This window comes from Buceros rhinoceros, unplaced genomic scaffold, assembly GCF_000710305.1.
Source record: "Buceros rhinoceros silvestris isolate BGI_N320 unplaced genomic scaffold, ASM71030v1 scaffold18492, whole genome shotgun sequence".
Classification (NCBI taxonomy): Eukaryota; Metazoa; Chordata; class Aves; order Bucerotiformes; family Bucerotidae; genus Buceros; species Buceros rhinoceros.
The window spans coordinates 3,822-21,591 of NW_010397346.1; the positions used below are offsets into that span (position 1 = coordinate 3,822).

At 39.0% G+C, this 17,770-nt stretch overlaps 1 protein-coding gene across 1 annotated transcript in view; it reads left to right on the forward strand.

The window, feature by feature from the left end:
* Window positions 1–6,097: 6,097 nt before the first annotated feature.
* LRRFIP2 (leucine rich repeat (in FLII) interacting protein 2) overlaps window positions 6,098–17,770 on the forward strand; it is a 46,011-nt gene continuing 34,338 nt past the window's right edge. Inside the window, exons 1-3 of the mRNA XM_010146224.1 lie at window positions 6,098–6,187; window positions 15,560–15,646; window positions 17,118–17,168. Of these exons, the coding sequence (XP_010144526.1) occupies window positions 6,098–6,187; window positions 15,560–15,646; window positions 17,118–17,168 (228 nt within the window). The remainder of the gene's footprint in view (window positions 6,188–15,559; window positions 15,647–17,117; window positions 17,169–17,770) is intronic.

Here is a 17,770-nt window from a genome sequence, read left to right on the forward strand (position 1 = left end):
CGAAGTAACCGTCATTCCGATTTTTTTTTTTTTTTTTTGACTGGTTGATGTCAAGAAATTCCAGGCTGCTGCTGTGTTAATGTTCCTCTCTCCTGCTGGCTTCATTGCCTTTACGAAATCAAAGAATTCAGTTACTAATTTAAATAGATTTATAGCTGAAATTGATCACAGAGTCTATTACTACTTATTCTGTCAGAGCTTTGGGTTTTGTTGGGAAAATGCTTAGTGCTGTGCAAACTGAGGTATTTACGTACTCTAATATTGTGGAATTATGTTCAGGTGATAATTTATAATGAACAACTTTCCAGTAGTGTGTTACCTATCTTATCGTATGCCCAAGGTACCAATCTCCAGCAGCAAGGACAGTTACCACTATTGAGTATTCTGTAGAATCTCCTTTATGGTCCACTCAGTTTAGACATTTTATCAGTAGCAGATAAAATGACTAAATCTGCAAGTGGACAACTGAAATGGCAAGAAACTTTGCTTGGATATTATGGATAGAAGGTGAAACTCCTTCTCAGGATGTAACTTCTTTGAAGATACAAACTGCGTTTGTGGCTTTGGGCTTGTGAGTGCGGTGTCTGCTGGCTTATATTCCAGCACTACTTAGGAAACTGAGGCTGGTTCTAACAGCCAGTGGTTCTACAGCAGAGCTGCTCTTTTGTGTTGTTGGATCAAATATACAGAGATTGTTTCTACACAGGTGAATTTAAATTGTCTTGGGATCTTGCTTGAAAGAGAAAAGGAGAGTTTCGGTCTATTTATAGTCTGTTCACACTGTAGTATCTGAATGCCTCGCATGTATGTGACGCCAAATACACTGGCGTAGACCCAGACATCAGAACAGGTGGTGCCATTGAAGGTGGTGAGTGATAGGACCTTACATTGTACTGGAGCTTCTGTTTTATGTAAGACAGGTCACCCTTTCTTCTAGGAAACAAAAAAGAAACAGAGAGAACCTTCAGTCAGTGGGTAATAGGAAGAAGAGTAGACAGCAAAGACTTCGGGAAGAGATAAAACTTATATGTGCTTGAGGACAGAGAGGGAACTTAAGGGATTTCCTCACAGGCCTTCTGGTTTGTTTGGGGACTTCAGACACTTCAGTGTTTTGGAATGAAAAACAACAGGATGTCACTTCATCAGCCGTGTAAAACAACACGTAACCCAACCTACAGTAAGAATGTAGTAGAGGTGACTCAGGAATTACGAACTCTAAATATAGCAGATGATAATGTACTTTTATTATCTTTTATAGTTTAGGAAGGCCGGCATTACAAACTGTTCTTTGTGTGGTTGTATTTTGGCGTTCTCTTTAGTTATTTTCTGTGAAAATTCTGATGTTACAACATATATTGAATTGTTTATAATATGCAGCAAAGTAATTTTTCCCATAATTTGCAAGTTATGGAAGTGAAGCACCTAAGAAATAAATCTGCATGCATCAAAAGTGTTTGGCATCTTACATTTTTCTGAGAAGTAGCATCACGATGTATTTGGTATTAGACTAGTCTATTAGCAATAGGACCAGATCTCTTTAGTACTGAACTGTGTAACAAGACATGAAATTCTCTGACATACATCAGCTGAATTAAAAGTTACATGGAATGGAAGAATTTGTGACAAGACACATATTAAAACATCTTATTAAAGAAGGCTTACATGAGGTTTAGTTTGAAAGGTGGCAGTAACAATAACTATAGACTCGTATTCTCTTATTTTGGAAGGAACCTCTGGAGGTCACATCTTGTACAAAGTGGGGTCATTTAGAGCAGGTTTTTCAAAGCCTTGTTCAGTTCAGTTTTGAATATTTTCTGAGCTGGACATTTCACAGCCTCTCTAGGCCACTGTTTACCCCCTGTTCTTCAACTCCAGGGTCCTCTGTTTGCGTGATTCCTGTTGGAGATGTGAGTGCTGTAGATTTGCGTGTACCTGGGCTGTTCCTACCAATGCTCTAATGCACAAGCCAGTGAGAGCGCACGTCGCAAGCTTGTATTCACTCACCTAAGGTGTGGGTTCTCCTTCGCTGCTGCACGCTGTGCTGACCACCTGCTAGCTGGAGTGCAGGACTTTGCACCCTCTGGAAGTGATGCAGTGCTGCCTGGCCTGGACAATTGCCATGATGCATCAGCGGGGTGACTCCTGGCAGCCTCAAACCAGGGTTTGACTGATGCTGTTTCCTCTCTAAGGTCTTTCCCACTTTCCCACTTTTCCCACTTCAATATTTTTCATACTTTCCAAGAGGACTCCTTTATTTCAAGCACTTCTTTCTAATTCCCTAGTTACTGTTTAATCTAACTGGTGCTCTTGCTCTTCAACATGGCCAATATTAGGCAAATACACTGTCAGACAATTTTGCATGTTTAATGCGCACACACAGACAAAGTCCTATCTTCATGTTTGTTATTATCCAGACCATTTTGCAAGGGTGAACCTTGCAAGCACGCCCCACTATGTCCCCTGTGTCGCTAAGGGACAACCCTACAGTTTTCTTACTTTTTTCTGTTCCCAATGTTCTACAGTTGCCTTTCTCTGTCATTATTACCCTTTGCTAGTTCTGACTTCAGCTGAGCTTTGGCTTTCCTAACTTCTTGCAGGCAAAGGCGGTTGCCTTAGGTAATCTGTCCCTGCTTCATTTCTAGAGTTTGGGCTCAGGAGTTCTGTGCTCATCCTAGGTGAGAAGTGTGGCAGATGGCCATCAGGAATGACACGCTTGCCTTCCTCCACAGTGACTTTGGCACAATTATGCTACAGCGAGAAATGCTTTTTGCATCAGCATCTCACTTCTTAAAATTCACTGCTCTGTGGATGTACATTAGTACTTATGGTCAGTCTGAGCACAGCTGTACTGAAAGTAGCTCTATAATTGTTAAGGGTCGATTACCTGCAGTTCCCCAAATCAGTCTGCCAGCTCAGAGAATCTCACTGAACTAACAACCAAAATTAGTTGGCTGTTAGATAAGGTATGTTGTTTAAAGGAGGTCCACAAATGCAGTGGAATGTGCACTTATTCTGTGGTTTTTACCTACGTGGTAAATATTTAGTTACGAAATACAACCCTTAACATACAAATTAGAAGAACTTAATTTCATGCCTAGTACCTTTTTTTGACAGTTTTGAGTTCTGTTGCTTACATGAGCCTATCTATTGTAATAACAATTTCTTGATGTTTTTTTTTTTGGCTAATAGATAATCATAGGAAAACCTTCTGTAGTAGGGGAGTATTAGTTTGTGTTGATGCAGCTTCTACTTTAGGACTTATCTGCTTTTCTTACTCGAGGTCAGCCAATAAATGCTGAAAAAAAAATGCAGATTTTTTGAGGTATTTCTTCCAAATTCAGGCAGCAACCTGTAGCTCTGAGCTTAAACCTTTGCCTTAGATATCTGCAGACTACTTGGTCCATGTATATATCTAAATGAATCTGAATAAACATCAGTTTGCTTGTTCTTAAGACTAAAAAGACAGACTCTTACAAATGGATTAACAATGGCAATATGTGGCCCACGCCTTATCTCAGAGTCTCTCTTCACCCTGAGATTTGAATTCTGCTGTCCTACTTCCAAGACTCATCCCAGCCTCTGATAAGAGTGAGGCTGGAATCTTTTAATTCTTCCTGGAAATGTGCTGCTATTTAACACTAGCATTAAAGCCAAAACAAACAACAGCAACAAAAAAATCATGTTGTGGGGGAGTACCAAAGAAATTGACTCATGAGCTGCAGGCAGATGGTTAAAAACACCGCCTGGCAGGTGAGTCCTGTGTTTTCGTCCAAATGCCTGTATTTTATCGAAGCATTCTGCACTGCAAAGTCAATGGAGGCAAAAGCCTGTGGAGGAATGGATAGAATCCAGAGCTGGTACTTACACCCACTCTTCCCATCGGGAGTGTGTTCGTTACTGGATGGTAAAACTGCATCTTCTCTAGCCCCTTCAGGTACTGTGGTTTTACTCCTCTGTTACTCCTCCACGTTTCTGCAGGACTCCTGTTCTTGGCAGGCCCCGGCCGCCCCGTGCCCGGGTCTGTGATGTCTGGAGGTAGAGCAGCGACTCTTTCACAGGCACCCCCTTGCCGTGGGGAAGGAGCTTGCGTGCCCTTGTGAGGTTGAGAGCTGTGCTGGTGGTGGCATGTGCCTCCGGTGGGGTCTCCCAGGCCAGACAGGTCTCGGCTGAAGGGTCAGACACAGTGTGTCCATGGGCAGGATGGGCTCACTAGCCTTCGGGCACCATCCTAGGAGAAGGACAACTCTGACTCCAAACCCGGGCAGATGGAGCTGGTTTAGCCTTGTAAGGCTCCATCTAAGAGAAGGATACTCTAACCAAACCTACGACCTGAGGACTTTGCTGTCACTGTCCAAGCTCTCTAGGCCCTGGCAGATGAACCTCAGGTGTAAAGGGTGGAGCCAGTTCCACGCACGCTGGTGCCTCACCTAAAAAACCCACCGCGCAGGCCCGAAGGGTGCACTCATCGCTTGCAGTGAGCGTGGGAAAAGCCCTTCCCAGATCTTCGTTCACGAAGCCAAGCCACGATGATGATGACTCCTCCACAAACACTGCAAGCTCCTCTTTAAGGTTTTTGCGCAACGGAGTTGTTGTGCACCTGCAGTATTGAGTGTATTTAGTTTTGGTCTCAGAGTAGTAATTAGAAATTACTAAGATTATGGCATAATTCTGTCCTATGCATGAGCTTTTTAGAAGGAGGGCATCTAGTTTCAAGTCTCTGTCTTTTCTCTCATCAGCAAATATTCTATTTCCCTTGTCTAAGCACATAAAGAATAGTAAAATATCTGCAGAATTAAAGGCTTCCTGCCTGCAAGGAAAAGGGAGGAGCAGTGGCATAAAGTTCTGGGAGAGGAGGAAAGTATAGAACATAAAAAAGAGCTGTGATGCTGCTTGATATCTTTTGAGTGCCAGAAAGTACCTCAGTGTATTTTGGCTTTGTGATTGCTGTATAAAAATAATGAAGTAAAAGCTGAGCTTGCACACAAATACCCCTGTCTCCTCCGTTTTTCTTCCCTCTTGGATGAAACTGTAAGGAATTTTTGAATGGTTGCAGGTTAGACACAGTATGAAAGATAGTTCTTACACCAGTTCAGTTTCGAAAGCCAATAATAATTCCCTTCTAGGCCTTCTCTGTTTGCATGAAGAAATTTTTGTTCTAAATAAGGTGTTTTCTCAAGCCCTGTGTGGAACACTTATCTCGTTTATATCAAATAGCTGGACTGCTACCAAATTCTAATCTGACATTTAGAAGGACCTGGATGCCTGGAAGTAGGGATTTTTTTTTTTTTTTTTTTTTTGAGTAATGTTTTGCTGTCTGCGGCTGTATGTGCTGTGTTTTGGTTTGGTGATTTTGATATTCATGATAAGAGAGGTTTCTGGAAGAAGACTAGAAGTATATTTTGTATATTATTGTGGGTAGACAGTGCTAGTATGATTCTCTGTCTGTTTCCCAAATTAGGAATCTTGTTAGGCAAAAGAATGTTTGTTTGTCTAGAAATATCTTTACTTCTACTTCAGTAGAAGACTGCAGTTCTCATTCAGTTGCAGCTGAATCAGAACAGCTGCATTAAAAGGTAAATAAGCCCCATCTGCCTGCCTGGATGCTTTGAAAAGTTTGTCTGCTGAATCTGGCTTTTCTGTTTTGGAGAGAGCTCCAGTGATTGTGTAAGTTTAATTCTTGAACGCGCTGTTGCCTATAGGTTTTCTTCACAAACATGAAATTAAATGGATACTTATTTTTAGGAGTTGTGAAAAGTGACAGGGTATGTAGGTGTCGTTATTGAGCTAGAAGCAGGTGACAGTTGTGCATAACTTTGAAGCTGTAGGTAAACCGATGGGTTCTGTTCAGTAGAAAAATGCTGTGTAGGATCCTTGTAGGATATGATTGTGTCCTATAAAACTGCCACAAGATTCTGTGATTAAGTTTTGCCTGAAATACCACTGCTGGATCAATTTGTGCCAGTGACATGTAGGTTTCTTGAGTATCAGTGTAGCTAAAGAATTGGAAAATTTGGATCGTTTGTTATTTTTTAATTCCAGATCTTAAAACTGAGCTTTTTGCTGTCTGTTTTTGCAGATACAGAACCCGAGAATAAAAATGGGAACTCCTGGATCCGGACGGAAGAGAACTCCTGTGAAAGACAGGTTTTCTGCAGAAGATGAAGCTCTGAATAACATTGCCAGAGAGGTTTGTTAATTTCTAGTTGTCTTTAATTCAGAAATAGGAGCAAAAGCGATCTCGTTATCCAGAAAAAGAGAAATTTTTTTTAAAACTGTGCATTAAAAAATGTAAGTATAACAATTAATACTAACTAAGAGTATTTTTGATCCAAAAATCACATTTACTGAAATGTCACAACGCGATATTTATATGATTAGTGTAATTTCACAAGAGCACACTGAAGCTTAGCAGATATTTCTACAGGTTGTTATATGCTTAGCTGAAGATAAATCAAGTTGCTCTCTCAGGTCTAAAACTAAAAAGATTCCACATTTATCCTGTGTTAGTGTGTAGTATTCTTAAGAATATTAAGATAGAGTATTGGTCTTGAATGATTAATGATCATTATTCTTTTTCAAATGTGGAAAAGTCACATTTCTGTTCAAATAAGCTTAACAGGTACGCTATACCAGGACTTTAACAGAGTCACCACCTGAAAAATAGAGAGCTGGAGGTAACCAGCCAAAAATGCAATTAACAAGAAGTTGATACAAAGGGGAATTTTGTCCCACCGGATATAGGAAGGAGGCAGCTGGAGTTTAGAGTCTTACAGACGTCTATTTGGACTTGAGTTTCTCTGGGAGGAAATGCTGTCACTTGGAGACAAAAGCCTTAGTACTGTTTGTATATAAGTGTATACAGAAGCTTTGAGCTACACTGTCTACAAAGCTGCTCACCCTAGTTGGCATAAGTGAGTGCAAAACGGCCTTGTAACGTAAACTGTTGTCTGTATGTGTGTATGTATAGTGTATATACGTGTATGCATGTGTAAGACAAAGTAGGTAGGTGATGGGTCTTTGAAAACACAGCTTCTGTATATGCTCTCAAACGTAGCCGTCGTAGACTGTAGGCAAAGGAAATGCTCTGTCAGCAAAAAAATCATTTTCGTTTAGCTGGTAACTTTCCAGAAAGCTGTGCTCACACCAACTCTAATGGAAGTTCTCGCCCTCCCAGATAAGCTTTCTGTGGGGCTCTGGGTCATGTACAGTCTCACTCACCAAGTACCATCTCTCACTTTTCGGGAAAAGAGTTGTGAAGGAGAAGGAATCTAGCTTTAAATTTCTTTTGAGTATTCACAGCTTGGTTCCAGTACAGTAACATCGACTTGGCCTAGGAAAATGGTCTCAACAGCGATGTGTAGTAAGCATTATCTTACTTAAAATTCCTGTGGTGCCTTGTTCCCTTACATCGCTAACCCCCTCAATTAAAATTTGAACATGAGCAGAAATTAAAAATTAAGGGGGTTCCCCCCCACAATGTTAAATTAAAGTAATAGTAGATCTCACAGCTAGAGGTATTGTCTCACAGAGATAACTTGAGTTGAATATGTCTGTTCCAGGGATTAATGTATAAAGGCTTCTCTGCTCTTCTCTCTAAAAATGAACTGGCAAACAACTTGCTGAAAAGCCTGTAAAACTTACTCATATTCTGATATTCATCCAAATCTGCTGAAGATAACTAAAAGCTTTGTGCTGATCAGCATGTCATTTAAGGGATAGGAATTTCATATTGTCTGTAACAGTTTCATGTCTATTAATAATTCTTAAAACCTTTTTGAATTGTTCTAAATATTCCTTACAATTTTCTTATCAGAATTACATTTTCCCCTTTTTACTGTTTTGGCTTTTTTCTGTATTTCGAGGGTCACTTTTTATGGCTTGTTAGGGAGAAAAGGATTCAATATATTTCAGAATAAAATGGTTTGCTGCCTTCCTGTACATGTTTTCAAGGCTGTGCATAGCACCATTTCTTCTGTGCTGCCATCTCCACCTTTCACTTTGAGTCTTAATTTAAAACTGTTATCCAATTTTAAAATAGCGTGAAAAGTTGTATGTCATTGTGAGTATTGTGTTATCACACTATATCCTGCTGTCAGGTTGTTAATCCCTTGGTCTGTGTAGGAGAAGCTGGCTCTCAGATCCCATGTCAGACAGCAGCTGTTGTTATTGAACTGGGAGCTGTAATTCAAGGAATTAGCCAAGAGAACTTTTACTTTAAAGGAACAGAAAGCATTTCTTAGGATATAACAGCAGAGGCCAGTTGATGAAATGTAAGTTCTGTCTTTAATGACTGATTTTACTGTGCCATACATATGCCTTATCCTTTGAGGCTGGGGAGAAGTTTTGTGTTACCGTGCTGACACTGGGCACGCCAGTTCTCAGTGCTTGAATATAGAGCCTAGATGTACTTTGCTGTTCTGAGGCAAACATGGCTCAGCAACATGGCTTGCTTATCTTTTATTGTCAAAGGGTGTTTTGTTCCTCAACTTCCTCTTCTGCAATTACCTTTTTAACAGATGTTACTTACAGCAGTTGAATTGACTCCTGTAATCCAGAAGTCAGATGTCTTGTGAGGAAAACGTTCTGAAAAGATGTTCTAGCTATTAAGAGATGGAAAGCAGAACATGCTGATAACAAAAGGCTGGCGGTCAGGGTGATCTGCATGTCAAAACTGTGTAGAAGTGCTCTGGGATTCAGAGCAGTCACAAAATGGCTCTAAGAATTACCAGTGTGTGATGCTAGCAGAGACTTCTGGTGTAGTGTATGAAGAAGCTGCAGGATTTCCTCCAAAAGTTCAGATTGCAGAAAGCACTAATCTTACCCTTTCGCACCACTCCAATTTGACAAAATTGAGGTTACCTCGATCTATTGGATGTGTTCAAAAATGTAGTATCTTCCTTTTGGTACCAAGAAACATCTGCTTTCTAGGAAACTTTGAAAATATTTCTTTTGCGCTGATCAATCAATTAATTTCTATATAGTCATTTTTCTGCACTGGTTGAATCTGATGTATCATATGAAAATATTTAATGGAAGACAAGGGCACCAGCCTAGGATCTGAGGGGTTTGGTCGAACTACTTCCTCCTTGTGAGTTTTCTTTCATTGTCTCCATCTTTTCTCTGCATCAGAAAACTCTTCCTCCATTGGTTGTGTTTCTTCCCCTTCACTTCTTGCAGCACTAGCACTGTTGCATAGAGAATCGTTTCACATCTTTTCCATCCTGTGGGAGTTTGCACTGAGACAAGCTCTTCTGCAGTGCCTCTGCACTAACCAAGGCATGAGCGTGCTGAAACATCAGCAGTAGGGTGAGTTACTGCCTTACTCCAAGAACCTCTGAATTAACCAGACCTTTTTCTTCAGAGCCTGCTTTGTATTCGGTTGTGTGTTATCCTTCCTGGCATTGGATTCCCTGTGCTCACTGCAGCTGTGGAAGAGTAAGGGTGGTATACATATCCTGGGACAGAGTTCAATGCATCCCTTTTGGGAAGCAACACACTCTCTGTGTTATTCAGTATCTTAAGTGAGATTAGTTGCAGCGGGTCGGTTTGGAAGTCTTACCGTGGTGCCACGCAAGGATTCCCAGTTTATCAGGTTTGTTTTGAAAGCCGTGGGAACAAATGTAGGTATATTGTCCAGGCGTTCCCTGCAAGGAGTAAAACTCTGAGTGTAGATGTACCCAGCTATGTTGAAGTGAAGTATTGGCAAGTGTCTTCTGATTATAGCAAGGTTTGAAGTCACCTAATCTCTTACTAATTTAAAAAAAAAAAAAATTAGTAAAAATGCCTGTCTCCTGAAAATATGAAGAGTTCCTTTATACCACCTTCTAGTTCTGTCTGTAGCTGTCGTAATAGGTTCAGAAGCTGTTAGCTTTCTCAGATTGGTAAAGAATGTAAGCCAGCTGGTGTGGAAGACTGTTTCTTCTGTTTCATGGAAAGTTCTGCCTTTCCACATAATAGATAGGGATTGTCCAGTGTGACTTCAGGCTCCTGCCAAGATCAGGTTCTTATGTGGGAATCCTTTCTGTTTAATAAATAACAAAATTTGAGATTCATATTCTCAAGGTTATGTTCACAGTCTGCACTGGATACAGCTGGTATGATCTCAAGATCTATTTTTCCCCCCACTTTTGTGGTGGTGATTCTCTGCCTATAAATTTGTTTTGTGGAGAGAGTATCTTCAGGTGACGTCTGCATCACTGCTTCTTTTGTCTTGGTACTTTACAGATGAGTTGTCTTGTTCATTTTAAATACTTCGCAGTAACCTGTTGTCACCAGGCATTCTCTTATGATTGCCTGAAACTTCTTTCTCCAAGACCAACCTTGCGTACAAGAGCAGAGCTTTCAGTCACTTCTCTGTTCTCACACAGACTTCAGTTCAAGCTCAGACACAATGAGCAGCATCATGCCAGAAAGTGAGAAGAGGCTGGCTCTTGTCACCTTGCCAGCCTCAAGGTGATAAGCAGCTGTTTGAAGGGACAGCTAGGACTTACGTTTTATTGCCTTCCTTTCCATGCTTGCGTCAACAACCCTTCATTCTTCAGGGCTGAATAACTAGATGACAAAGAACTAGAGCCTGTGGACAACGATTGCATCGCTGTTGGTTTGATTTCCTCCGTGCAGCCTCTTGTCTGTATTTCTCAGGCACTGTTCTTGTGACTTTCCATTGTATAGCAGGGGCCTGGAAACTCTTCAGAGGTGTCCTCTCATGGGAGAGCATCAAGATTCCTTTGGGTTTGAAATTCACTCTGTGGTTGCTCAGACTTTGGATAGAGGGCCAGTGTTCTTACTTTGGTAAAAATGTCATGTTACTTAATTGCCAGGGTAGAAAAAGCCAAGAATTCAATATTGTAAGATGTTTGAAGGCTATATCATGATTTAAAAATGGTTAACAACATAGTCTTTGTCATATTTAATCTGTTCAAAGTTCAGAACATGTTTCTCTCATTATACAGCTTCAGCTTAAGAAAAAAGCCCAAAACCTGTAAGAGCCCCACTCTCATACAGAGATTTGTAGATGCTAGATGATTTTTGAATTTTAGTAAGTAATTTTCTACTTCAGCACTAATTAAAAATGTTGTTTGCTGCTGTTAAGCAATGAAGGATATTTTATAGGAGCTAAGGTATTTTAGAGATGTTCTAATCTATATATAGATCTGTATAAGTAGAATAAGAATAAGCAACATCAGAAATAAAGAATCCTAAATCTTAAAGTCATGTAAACCTTAAGATGATGTTGTTTCGAGTGTGCTTTGTAGGGAACTGGAGAAAGAGTAGGCACATCAGAAATACGTGGAAGGAAGATATTTCTGTGGAAGGAAGATATTTCTGAGGAGGGAAACACAGTGAAAATTGTTCTGGTTTGTTTTTTTACAATGCTCCTCCTGCTGCTTTGCTGGAGCTGGCAGAATATCCTGGCGTTCTGTCCGACACCGTATGGCAGAGGTGGCACAGGGGCAGCTGGTGCCCTCACTGCTGCTGTCTGGGGCAAGAAGGTAAACCTTCCTTGCCTGGGCCTCCTCCATGAACACCACGTGTCCCTGGACAGAATGGAATGATTTATGTGTATTGTAGCCCATGAGGACAAATAGTTCTGATTTTTCAATGAAAAGCATTTGTGTGTTTTCAGAAGTGAATAACATTTTAGTATAGCCTATATTTCTTCCTTGTGAAGCTTTTATGCTGAATCTGAGCTAATTAATGAATCACCTCTACAGTATGAAAATTAAATTCACAATACTATTGTTTTCTAGTGAATTCCTTCTTGCAAGCCAAGGGAATGAGAAACATACCTGGCTACACTATGGAGACAGGTCTTATGCTTCTCCTTCTCATCACAATTGGGGGAAGCTTCTGCTGTGTCAGTTCTATGTACCAATGATGCTGCTTATCTTGGTGAAGAATTTGATCATTGCTGTGAAGAGACTGAAGAAGCACATCAGAAAGGAGAGAATCCAGACTCAGTCTTTACAAAGGCAATCAAATTAAAATCTGGTCGTTTTCCCTCTCTCCTTTCTTTCTTGCCAAAAATATATTGGATTTTACTGAAGAATTAAATGTTAACCTTGGAAGTTGAGATAAAATGATTTTAAAGGTTTTAAAATATGAGGAATATTTTTCTATATGTAGAATATGTATTAAATAGAATATGAATAGAGTATGTATTGTGAATATAGAACAGAATATACCATACGTATTAAAATGAAGAGGTTGAAAAACTGGAGTAGGCAGAGGTAGTTTTCTAAATGACTGTAAGTAGCTGTTAGTAATTGTTTTTTAGGTGGAAATGTGGAAGCTGACCATATCACCAGCAATAGAGGGAGAACATTATCTTGCCACCCCTATCTTTACTAAACACATGCAATAAAGTAACCAAAGTGAGTACTACTTCAAGGTAGTAACTGAACTGCTTGAAAACAGCTAGAATCATCATATTCTTCTAGAAGGAAATGCTGTTTATGCAGGTACAAGGAAACATGACTTTTTTTTCCCCCCTGTAATGCTTTTTAGTACCTATTTTGAAATGAAGAATTCCAGAACTCAGCAGTGAACAGATGGCTTTGTTTTGTAACTCGGAGCAGAGCTAATACCCAAAGAAATGCAGCTATGGCACTTGGTTTAAAATCACATATTTGTCTGTAGGGTAGAAGGTAAAAGATAAGGAGTAGTATGAGTGTGTTCATATGCCAAAAAAAATTTGCAGATTTAATTATGAATTGATCCTTTTATTTTTTAGACTCTTGTTTTTCAATCCAAACAAAGTATTGAGGACCTTTTCCTTGTGTTCATTTCTACCCAATCTCTCTTGTTACAAAGACCTTCTCTGTGATCCTCTTACTTCCTTTCTTGATCATGTCTCCAAATAATTCTATGAAAAATTGTTGTTTCTAATGGCTCCTATTTGCCTTTCAGAACATACAACCAAGCAATTTCTTTCCATTTTAGCCACCAGTGTAAGTGTACTGGTGTGGCTCTATGGTTTGGATACCTCACTTCTTATTTCCAGTTGAGATGTTGAAGAAAATTCAGCTGTCACATTTCTTTTTAGCAGCTGGAAGTCTCCTTTAGAAACTTGATTTTTAAGTGTCATATTTTCTGGATCATAGACAATCCACGGTTCAATTTTTACTTCAGGAAAACAGGAATTTTCTATGTTTTATCACTTAAACAAGCTGTACTTCAGTTAGATGATATTGTAATATATCTTTATCATAAATAATGTATTTTATTTAAGTCTGCCTGGTCTAAAGTCTGTATAGAGAATTATGACCAATGACACTGAAATCAAGACTGTAGCACCCAGTCTGTAGTTCTCTAAAACTGGTAATTGTTTAAAGCAAGCTGTAGGAAGCAACCTGTACTGACTCCCGAGCTCCTGTGAGCAAGGAATAGTGATGTGCTTGGAATGTTCCTCAATTCAAATACTAAAATACTAACTGAATTAGAAAAGCATTACAACATCACTTCCTGTCCTCTTGCCTTTTTTTTTCCTCCAGAACATAAAAAGGAGTCTAGATTTTCTTTCTCTGCTGCTTCTACAGTCCAAACAGCTTCATCTTTTCAACTCAGTTCTCTATCCAAAGTTGTTGTGGCAGTGCATTTCCCTTAGCAGATATTTAAAGACTTTCAACATAGCTGAAGAATTTAATTTCTGAAGTGTTCCGTAGTGGAAGCTTGTTTCACGGCTTTTAAGGGCTTTCTTCAGTAACACAATAGAGCAGCAGCACCCAGGAAGAAAATTACGCCCTTCTGAATTATAGTTATTTCTTTATTAATGTTAATTTTGAATTTCAATTGCATAGTTGTCGAGATTTGGATGAGTGCTCTATAAATAACATGAGGTCTGCTCTCTAACAATTCAGTTGAGAATAAAGAGTTACTCGGTATGATGGCCTTTCAGATGGTAATGTGATTTGTCTCTTGCTCTAAGGTTTGGTGAAGGAAGCCTGAGATCTGTGCTTTCAGTTAACTTACCAACTTCTTTGTCTTTTTGAAATCATGTACTTTTCAGAGGAGTGTAGTTGCTCAGATTAATGTAGTACCAAACTACTTTTTTACTAAAAATTTTCTCTAAGATGATGATTTTTCTTTTCTTCAATTTCAGGCACCCATTTTCTGACAAATGTTTGTAGAATTTTCCTGTATTTTATCAAGGTTTAGTGAATTGGAAGCAGTGGAGTTTCCTCTCTACTGGAGGAACATGGAAGTTACACTTCTGGCTGTAGGGCCAGGAGGGAGTGGTGAAATGTGAATTGATTTTTAGCGTGAATCGCTAAACAAATGAACTTTTCTCTTTAACTGTGAAGGCTTGCCAGGGTCTAAAGGCCAGGTGCATGTATCTGCTGATTTATAGAAAGAACTAAATACGGACTTAACAATTGTTAGAACCCTTTCTGTGCTGCATAAGTGACTATGTCAAAGACTACCTGCCACAGAGCTGTGGTTACAGAGTAGGGCTGACAGTGAGAAAAGACCTTGTCTTGCACGGGAATTCCCAGAGGAAGAGGAGTAGCTTTGTGCTGTTCTGAAAAAGGATTCCGTGGTGGCGGTCAAGAGTGCTGACACAGACTTGGAATCATTTCATCTGAGTGCGAGAAATGCAGAAGAACACTGAGTCATTTGAAGTTAAGACAAACTGTTTAAGTAATAAAGCTGTAACGTGTTTGCCTCCTTCCTTGTCATTATTTGATAGGTATTTCTGTACCTGTAGTTTAATCACAATTTGAGGTTAAATATCCCTTTTTCCTGAAGCACAGTAAGAGATAGTTATTTGCAATTGTTGTGTATCTTATAGGTTTTTAATGGGTTCCTTTTGCTGGGTCCAGTATTAATAAGATCTTTGTACAAGCCAATTCATTTCACTAACGCAGCAGAAAACAACCATTTGTTCAGCGATGGTGCTTCAGCGGCTTACAGCAGATTCTGAGTGCTGGAGCTATGCCGAGGAAGGTTTTGGGAGTGTAAGGGCTTGAATAGAAAGGTAGGGAATTCCCTTGTTGGTGATGGTGGATGTTCAAGTTAGGAATTTCAGGAACTGTAAGCTTAAATTTCTTTTGTATGTTTTGCCCAATAATTGAGTTGATTTTGATTTCAATGGGAGGTAATTTGACTTCTAAGCACTTCTAGGTGCTCTTTAAAATATTTCCAAATGATAGGAGAGCCCTTAAATGACACCAACAGTAGTGGTTTAATATCTTTTGTTTTGATTCTTTCTTTTTTGTTTCAGTGTCTTACTGTGGCCAGATTCTGCAGCTACGTAAATGCCTGTTTAAATACCATGTGTAGGCAAAGTCCTGTTGAAGTCCACAAGACATGAATTTTTAGATTTAGTGATAGGAATATTTCTGACCTCAGTTCTTTTATCAACATATACTTCTTTTGACTAGTAATGATACCTGTAGAGAGTTAGATGTCCTTTCTGCAACGTCATTCCTTTCTTTACCTGTTATGTACAGTGATATTAGAATATTAATTGCATAATCTCTTCACAAAAACATTAAGCACTCAAACCATTATACAAAAAAAGTATGTGTAACTTTCGCTATTTCCAATTTGCTTGTAGGCAGAAGCCAGGCTTGCAGCCAAACGGGCAGCTCGAGCAGAAGCAAGAGATATACGAATGAGAGAGCTGGAGCGACAGCAAAAAGAGGTAATGGAAATGACCAGGAATTATTGCAAACCTTCACTAAAATTCTTAATGTATTTTATTTCCATACTTGCATCAGAGTTTGTCTTTTGGCGTAATTTAGCTGCGTGCTAGTATTTACATCATTGTGCGATGGTTAGTTTCTCTCCCCTCGTGGTGCCCTCTTTCCCCTTGGGTTGTATATCGGAAAGGATCGCTTCCTTTGTGTCTGCCTGTGCATAGCCTGTCACAAAATATTAATCTGAACATTCATTTTGAGCTTTCTTAATAGTTATGTTCATATTGTGGAAAAAAGTCTGCTACATGACATAGGCTGTTAGCACTCCTGCTTTGAAATGAAAGACAAAACGTTTTTCTAATGTGATTTTAAATTTGAACTGCACTGGTAAAGTCAGGTGCTTGGATCTCTTACCTTTAACAAACGCAGCAAATTCAATGCTAGCAATCAAAATAGAACAGAGATTAATCTAAGTGTTTATCTTTAGATATTGAAAGGGTTGAGGCTTTCTTATTATCGCTTATTTGATTTTTAAATGAGCAGAAGGGAGAACATAATGATAATGTCCAGAGCTCAGGCTTGCATAAATAATTTTGCGTAGAGGTGAATGGTTCTCAAATTCTAAAGTGAAGTTTAATACTGTCTGTATATGGAATATTATATTTGTGGCTGAGAGCTGGTGACTTTTGTGGTTTTATAAGAACAATTATTTAACACATGGCAGTTTCTTTGCTTGTTGTTGCTGTGCGGAAGGTCTGTGTAGATATAAGTAACAGACAGCACAGCATGTATAATAAACATGATTGTACCCACAGTGTACTCCCTAATGTGGAGGGTAAAGTAGAGAGAATTATTTTGCTTTATTTGTAATGTATTTATAGTGTACTTAGTAATTGGATAATTTGGATATGTGGCTTAGGATATGCAGTTTTCTATTTTTTCCCATGTGAGTTATACCAAAAGTATTCACAACAAATGCGTATTGTCAGGATCTTTCAATGAAAAAATGAATAGAATTGGGATAATATTTACACATACGGTTGTGTGTTGCTCCACACATTTCTCCTAAAAAAAAGTCTGCATTTCTTGAGGGGAGGAAACACCCTAGGATCTAGATTTACAGCTGTCTGGTTATTCCATGGCTGTTATGGCTATTGCATTTGATTCAGGTTTTGACATAGCATGTACAAGATGGGGAATTTATTATTTATCATTATCACATTCAATTCCATTTAAATGATGATATTTGGTTTGGGTTTTTTCGCTTTAGTAGTAACAAGTGCAATATACAAAACATGCTTTTGCCTCAGTTTTACATGGTTCTCATTTTTCCATACTTGCTGTAGTTATCTGATATTATGATGAAGATTACATGGCAATTAACTTGGATTTTTGCAAATTTTTGATTAGGAATCTGGTGTGGTGACTGATCTGTATTGTAAATGGCTTGTTTGTTTTTGTTTTTACATTTTGTAGTTTTCTCAGCATTCATATGATAGAAAATGGGCCCATATCCAGAAATGGATGGTAGGCTGAAACCATCTGTTGTGCATGGGTTTGCTGCTCGGAGAACTAACACAGGATTTGGAGGAAGTAATTTACTAATGGTTTGCCGTGTGTCATTTCAGAGTGTTTTATTTTTGAGAACAATTATGTATAAACTATTTATGGAGGTGGATATGCAGGGTGCTTTATGGCAGCAAAAGACAAACTGTGAAATGAGACGCTTTTCTTAATGTGTTTTGTTTCCACCATGTGCTGACTTAGTCATGAACCTGCTTAAGAGGAATTTGCATTGGTTTCAATCTAGGTAGAGATCTTTGCAGTAGTAAATGGTTTTATTTCAGTTAACTTCTAGGGTTTGGGTGTTTTGGTTTTTTTGTCCTAGCAGACTTGCTTTTGTTTCCTTTGAGTAATGTGGCAAATGTTAGTCTTTTCATGGATTATTAAGTCACTTCTATGACTTACATAAATGAATTGTAAAAGTTTTTTTTAAAAAAAACCCCTAACCCATGCATGTTCATTTATTTAGATTTAAATCCATTAAGTAGGAAGGAGTAGAGATAGTTCAGTTACAGTCTGAGAAAGCTGCTGTCCAATTTATACTAATTTAGAGCAATGTTTCTTTA